The sequence below is a fragment of the Oncorhynchus mykiss genome, chromosome 1 (assembly GCF_013265735.2).
Source record: "Oncorhynchus mykiss isolate Arlee chromosome 1, USDA_OmykA_1.1, whole genome shotgun sequence".
NCBI lineage: Eukaryota > Metazoa > Chordata > Actinopteri > Salmoniformes > Salmonidae > Oncorhynchus > Oncorhynchus mykiss.
Genome location: NC_048565.1, coordinates 3,847,868 through 3,855,646, shown reverse-complemented (window position 1 = coordinate 3,855,646; position 7,779 = coordinate 3,847,868). Strand labels below are relative to the sequence as shown.

The 7,779-nt window shown below is 43.6% G+C and overlaps 1 protein-coding gene and 1 non-coding gene across 2 annotated transcripts; both read right to left on the bottom strand.

Annotated features, from left to right (window-relative positions):
- Positions 1–2,637: 2,637 nt before the first annotated feature.
- Positions 2,638–7,130, bottom strand: im:7152348 (uncharacterized protein LOC559250 homolog). Its single transcript, XM_021616297.2, has 4 exons — positions 6,868–7,130; positions 5,491–6,414; positions 3,983–4,093; positions 2,638–3,428 (listed from the first exon to the last, which is right to left on the bottom strand). Exons 2-4 carry the CDS (start codon positions 5,856–5,858, stop codon positions 3,383–3,385), a joined length of 525 nt encoding a protein of 174 aa, XP_021471972.1. The 5' UTR covers positions 5,859–6,414; positions 6,868–7,130; the 3' UTR covers positions 2,638–3,382.
- Positions 7,131–7,687: 557 nt separating this feature from the next.
- trnap-ugg lies at positions 7,688–7,759 on the bottom strand. The gene has a single exon. It is a non-coding gene; the product is annotated as a tRNA-Pro (tRNA).
- Positions 7,760–7,779: the final 20 nt, after the last annotated feature.

Sequence of the window (7,779 nt, the reverse complement as noted above, 5' to 3'; positions counted from 1 at the left end):
TACACTACTTAGGGCCTGATTCCGATTTAGATATTGATACCTTTCCTATGCACGCCTTTCCTAGACAAGCCTTTCCTACAAACACCTTTCCTACACAAGCCTTTCCTAGACACGCCTTTCCTAGACAAGCCTTTCCTAGACAAGCCTTTTCTACACACACCTTTCCTAGACACGCCTTTCCTAGACAAGCCTTTCCTACACACACCTTTCCTAGACACGCCTTTCCTAGACAAGCCTTTCCTACACACACCTTTCCTAGACAAGCCTTTCCTACACACACCTTTCCTAGACACGCCTTTCCTAGACACGCCTTTCCTACACACGCCTTTCCTAGACACGCCCTTCCTAGACACGCCTTTCCTACACACACCTTTCCTAGACACGCCTTTCCTAGACACGCCTTGTGTCTACAGATACACCGTATTAATGAAGGTGGGTTGGAGGATTGTCTTCATATCATTAATATGGTGTATCTATGGACACGCCTCCAACACAACTCCATTAATATGGTGTATCTATGGACACGCCTCCAACACACCTCCATTAATATGGTGTATCTGTAGACACGCCTCCAAAACACCTCCATTAATATGGTGTATCTGTAGACACGCCTCCAACACACCTCCATTAATATGGTGTATCTGTAGACACGCCTCCAACACACCTCCATTAATATGGTGTATCTGTAGACACGCCTCCACCACACCTCCATTAATATGGTGTATCTGTAGACACGCCTCCAACACACCTCCATTAATATGGTGTATCTGTAGACACGCCTCCAACACACCTTCATTAATATGGTGTATCTGTAGACACGCCTCCAACACACCTCCATTAATATGGTGTATCTGTAGACACGCCTCCACCACACCTCCATTAATATGGTGTATCTGTAGACACGCCTCCACCACACCTCCATTAATATGGTGTATCTGTAGACACGCCTCCAACACACCTCCATTAATATGGTGTATCTGTAGACACGCCTCCAACACACCTCCATTAATATGGTGTATCTATAGACACGCCTCCAACACACCTCCATTAATATGGTGTATCTGTAGACACGCCTCCAACACACCTCCATTAATATGGTGTATCTGTAGACACGCCTCCAACACACCTCCATTAATATGGTGTATCTGTAGACACGCCTCCAACACACCTCCATTAATATGGTGTATCTGTAGACACGCCTCCAACACACCTCCATTAATATGGTGTATCTATGGACACGCCTCCAACACACCTCCATTAATATGGTGTATCTGTAGACACGCCTCCAACACACCTCCATTAATATGGTGTATCCGTAGACACGCCTCCAACACACCTCCATTAATATGGTGTATCTGTAGACACGCCTCCAACACACCTCCATTAATATGGTGTATCTATAGACACGCCTCCAACACACCTCCATTAATATGGTGTATCTGTAGACACGCCTCCACCACACCTCCATTAATATGGTGTATCTGTAGACACGCCTCCAACACACCTCCATTAATATGGTGTATCTATAGACACGACTCCAACACACCTCCATTAATATGGTGTATCTGTAGACACGCCTCCAACACACCTCCATTAATATGGTGTATCTATAGACACGCCTCCAACACACCTCCATTAATATGGTGTATCTGTAGACACGCCTCCACCACACCTTAATTTATTCGATCTCCCCCCCCAACCGAATCGCGGGTAAATAGCATGCTATTCTCATGCTTAAGTTCAAGGTCAGCATACGCGTAGAGAGAAAAGAGAATAAAAAAGGAATTACGCTCCATATACTCGCCCTTAACCCGGGTCGGGAATCGGCCCCTTAGTGCGCTACTGAAGACCATGGCCCATGGGGCTACAGTCAAAAGTAGTGCACTATATTGGGGTTATAGGGGGCCACTTTGAACACAGACTAGGAGTTGCCTAATTAAGCAATAAGGCCAGAGGAGGTGTGGCAAATGGCCGATATACCGCGGCTAAGGGATGTTTTAAGCACGACGCAACGTGGAGTGCCTTGACACTGCCCTTCGCCGTGGTATATTGGCCATATACCAAAAACCCCCGAGGTGCCTTATTGCTGTTATAAACTGGTTACCAGTGTAATTAGAGCAGTAAAAAATAAAATGTTTTGTCATACCCGTGGTATACGGTCTGATTTACCACGGCTGTCAGCCAATCAGCATTCAGAGCTTGAACCACCCAGTTTATAATTGCGAATACTCTCCCTCTATTGTACTCACAGCTGAGTTGACGCTGTTCGACTGCACCATATTTACATTGTGAACGTACCAACCGACCATCTGTTCAGAGAGTTTCTGATAGAGGGGGGGTTGGATATATAAATGAGTTCATTGTGGTAAGGTTATATGTCCTTCTGTAGCATTCAAAACAAGTACTGGAGAGCCAATGTTGTGTCTGATTATGAGGGGGTTCAAAGGAAAGGCTCTGGGATGGCCCGGGGATGCATGTTGTGTAGGAAACTATGCAGATGACTGTGCTCAGACCATCTGAGTAAAACCACAAGGTGAAACGGAACCCCTTATCAACTGAAAGACCACAGACGGACCACTGTGTGAAGGTCAAATGACTTCTGAACCCCATGAACACAGAACAACACACAAACGTTCATATTTTCAAATCAACTTTTTATTTATTTATTAAAGATAATATATTTAAAAAAATTGACGTGAATGCAAAAGCTGATAATAAATTAAACGCTCTGTTTGCAGACACTGGGGAAGGAGGAGGGTGGAGGGGGGGGGTCATCCTCAGGAGGCCATCTGTTAAGAGGAGGGGGGGGGGGGGGCAGCAGGAGGGAGTGGTTGGAGGGGGTACCCTGGCTTCCACTGGGACGTCTGTCCTAGAGACAGCTGAACCAAATCCCACTGCACCAGCTGTGGGGAATTAAGGCTAAAATAACCAATGGGGAAGAAGACAGGACGACTGGGGGCGGTTTCACTGCTTCTCAACAATGAAGGCTATCTTGTCAGAGTCAATACACACATGGACGCGTACTGGCTTCTCCAAACGTATGTCCCAAACGCCACCCTATTCCCTATATAGTGCACTACTTTTAACCAGAGCCCTATTCCCTATATAGTGCACTACTTTAGACCAGAGCCCTATGGAACCCTATTCCCTATATAGTGCACTACTTTTAACCAGAGCCTGTAGGGACTAGGGTGCCATATTGGATACAGACCCAACTGTCTCTGAGCTGTTCTTTAACAGTGTTGCCCGTTGACTGTGGGTGTCAACTGGTAATCTACACGTCATTGTTCAAAAGATGCAGATTATTATATCAGAGAGAAACTGTAAACACTCCACTGTTTATACAGTACACGTACATCCCTGCGTCGAGCGCGTGAGAGACCTAAAAAGTGTCAGCGGTTGGAAGCCTGCGCCAGGATTTCATCTCCCTGTTGAGGAAACAACAACAACAAAAAATACATAACATTAGTGCGCATAATCGCCATGATCACAAGTGAAGCTTAAATGAATACATTAAAAATGTCATATGTTTCACTTTTGCTTTCAATCATCGTAAATGTAATAACACAAGGTTCATCTGGCTGGAACAGAAGATAAGCATAGAAACCACTCAACCTAAATTACAGGAGAAATTCCTTCTTAATCACATTTAGGATATCTCAACATGTTTTGATCACAGAGGGGAGTTACTAGGATTTATGTGTGGATGTTGAAATGTTTTGTACTACAGTACGCAACATCAGCAGGCCTTCCTTATACGTACAGATGTAGGATTTTAATTTGAGACAGTTTGCTACAGCGGGAAAATAATCCTGCAGCAATAGCAAACGTGAAATATCAGCAAGAAACGGGCGATCAAATTAAGATCCTACATCAGTAAACCAAAGCTCCTGGTCGAAAGTAGTGCACTACATAAGGAATAGGGTGCCATTTGGACCTAACGATGAAGCAGATGATTCAACACAAGGTGAGGATTACTTACACGTTGCCACAACCAGGCACGAGACTCTCTTGATGCTGTGGTTTTGTCAGACTGAATTTCCTGAGGAAGGCCGGAAATTTCAGCATTTTTCTAGAGCGCTTCGACGTAGGGCTGAGAGGATGAAGGGGGGAGAGAGAGAGAGAGAGAGAGAGAGAGAGAGAGAGAGAGAGAGAGAGAGAGAGAGAGAGCGAGAGAGAGAGAGAGAGAGAGAGAGAGAGGCAGAGAGAGATTTGGTGAGTAACAGGAACAGACCAAAGACAGTGTAGGAAGTGTAGTCACGTTCGGTATTTGCCGTTAGGACATTGTTTGTGGTTAAAGGGGTATTATTGTTATGCAGTATTATTGTGTCATCACGATACTGTTTGCAGCCTGGATACTGGTCACCATCTATGGGCAAACAAACACATGTGTTTCTAAATATCCAGACCCCTCTATTATGACACTGAGGATAGGGGCATGCCGGTCCGGAGGGCAAGACAGAGGATTTTCAAGATTTAAGTGAACAGAGGTGTGTGTGTGTGTGTGTGTGTGTGTGTGTGTGTGTGTGTGTGTGTGTGTGTGTGTGTGTGTGTGTGTGTGTGTGTGTGTGTGTGTGTGTGTGTGTGTGTGTGTGTGTGTGTGTGTGTGTGTGTGTGTGTGTGTGTGTGTGTGTGTGTGTGTGTGTGTGTGTGTGAGAGAGAGAGAGAATGTGTGTGTTTGTGCGTGTGTGTGTGTGAGAGAGAGAATGTGTGTGTTTGTGTTTTTACGGATAATACTAATCTATAGTTCTCTAGTTTACTAGAGTTTACTTGTTGTAGTTTTCTATAATAAACTGTAATATTCTATAATAAGTACTGCAGTATTCTACATTAAACTGTAGTATTCTATAATATGTACTGTTGTATTCTATAGTAAACTGTAGTATTATATAGTAAACTGCAGTATTCTATAGTAAACTGTAGTATTCTATAGTAAGTACTGTAGTATTCTATAGTAAACTGTAGTATTCTATAGTAAGTACTGTAGTATTCTATAGTAAGTACTGAAGTATTCTATAGTAAGTACTGTAGTATTCTATGGCAAACTGTAGTATTCTATTGTTTAACTATAGTTTTCTATAGTAAGTACTGTAGTGTTCTATAGTAAGTACTGTAGTATTCTATAGTAAGTACTGTAGTATTCTATAGTAAACTATAGTATTCTATAGTAAGTACTGTAGTATTCTATAGCAAACTGTCGAATTCTATAGTAAGTACTGTATTATTCTATAGTAAACTATAGTATTCTATAGTAAGTACTGTTGTATTCTGTAGTAAACTGTAGTATTCTACATTAAACTGTAGCATTCTATAGTAAGTACTGTAGTATTCTATAGTAAGTACTGTAGTACTCTATAGTAAGTACTGTAGTATTCTATAGTAAGTACTCTAGTATTCTATAGTAAGTACTCTAGTATTCTATAGTAAGTACTGTAGTATTCTTATTACATTGTTGTATTTGTTCATGTGGGTCAAGTGAAGAAGGCTCACCATTCTGCCTGTGAGGAGGCCTGTGTCTGTCTGTCAGCCTCCACTCTCTCCTCCTCCTCTTCTTCCTTCACCTCCTCCTCCTCCTCTTCTTCCTTCACCTCCTCCTCCTCTTCTTTGCTCTCAGGTATGTATTCCCAGAGGCGTGAGTTGACCCACAGCGCCTCCTGAAGGCTGAGGCCGCGCCCTACACAGGTGGTCTGGCGGCACAGCGGGCAGCACACGGTGACCATGTCACTCTTGGGCTGGGACATGGTCTCTAAGCAGGTGGCACAGAAGGTGTGTCTACAGTGGAGCACCCGGGGGATCCGATCCTGACGGGAGTAGGGCTGATAACACACCCCACACTCCCTGTCCTCACACAGAACCATGGTCGGGCCGGACAGCGATAGCTGGACCTGGACTGGAAGAGCCTGGGTGGAGCAGCAAGACTGGAGTACTGGGGTTGGCGGGCCTACCTGGCTGGAGGAATGGAGGCCACGAAGGCTTATCTGTCGGTGGTTAGGCGGTAGGCCTGGCAAGGATACCTGGACCTGAGAAAGCCTGGTCTGGAGGGGCCCGGGTATAGGCTGCAGAGACTGGAGCACTGGGTAGCAGGGCTGGACCAAGAGATACTGGAAATCTAACTAGATACTGGACACCTAACTAGATAAGGGACACCTAACTAGATACTGGACACCTAACTAGATACTGGACACCTAACTAGGCCGGCACTTAAACCAGGTGGGGAGAAGACACAGATTACCTGGCTGGATGGGTATGTCTGTCTGTCTGTCTGTCTGTCTGTCTGTCTGTCTGTCTGTCTGTGTGAGAGGAAGAGGAGTCGCTGGGGAGATGGAGGTACTGCTGGGCCGGCAGAAGTTGGGCTAATGATTATTGTGTCCAGGTTTGTTTATTTTGTTATACAGTTCTTCTCGGGTCCTCTCTCTGTGGTTAAAAACAAATCCAAATCAAATCAAATCAAATGTATTTATATAGCCCTTCGTACATCAGCTGATATCTCAAAGTGCTGTACAGAAACCCAGCCTAAAACCCCCAAACAGCAAGCAATGCAGGTGTAGAAGATGTATCAGCCATGACATCCTTTTCATTCAGAGATATACAAAATGACTGACACAACTTAAAAGTGTGTATGTCCATAAACAGTTACAAAAAGTTTTAGGTCTAAGAGGTTGTCACTCTCACATAAAACGTTAGTTAAATATTAAAGTTCTCGCTAATAAGTTTACAAGGTTTAATCTTTAAATCTTCAATTAGCTAATTAATTGTTACAAAAAAAATATATCATGACCATTTCTGTTCAAAATGAACATTACACTAAAATTAAACTTCTAAATCAATCCAAAAAAAAAGGCTACTTTTAAAATAAAATGTACTTACACTTAAATATGAAGGAATATTCCAGAAGGTTAAAGTGATGGTCCTGTAGTTGTTATATGATAGAGAGATAGAAACAGAAAGACAGACTCTACTGCCTGCCTCCTTTTCAGTGTGTCTGTGTGTTGAGGGGGCAGTTTTGGGTTGTCTCTTTTCTAAGGGCAGGCCCAACCGGCACAGCAGCTGTGGCAGCCAGGGGATGGCCTGCCTGCTGCCTGCCTGCCTGTGTGAAGGTTTACTAGCAGCCCGGAGGGGAGGAGGGGTGACTGGGCTGAAAGCTGTCTGACTGGCTGGGAGCTCACTCCCTTTGTTTAGGGTGCCTGACAGTGGGTGGTGGAGGGGGAGGGAATCCTTTTTGAGTTCAAATACTTACTGTTCAATTCTAATATTTTTTGTCGTTGTTGTTTTGTGTTTTTAATTGTTTATTAGCCTTGCTTTGGCAATGTAAACATTTGTTTCCCATTCCAATAAAGCACATTTCAATTGAAAGAGAGAGATTATTTCACCATTATGGCCTATTTATTGCCTTACCTCCCTAATCTTACTACATTTGCACACACTGTATGTAGATTTTTATATTGTGTTATTGACTGTACATTTGTTTATCCCATGTGTATCCCAAAATGTAACCCTAAATCCAAAGACTTATTTTCTCTATCTGCAGCAGAAATTGGGCTGATTATTGTGTCCCAGCTTGTTATTTTGCTGTTCTTGTCTCTGTGGTTAAAAAGATTCCGATACAGCTGTCTCAGTCATTATATCCTTTACATCGTTTGAGATGAACGTATGAGTCTGATTTATATCGTATCTGGACTGAAAAGAAGGGCTCGTCCGGGATTTGAACCCGGGACCTCTCGCACCCAAAGCGAGAATCATACCCCTAGACCAACGAGCCACGATAAAAAGGGAATAACA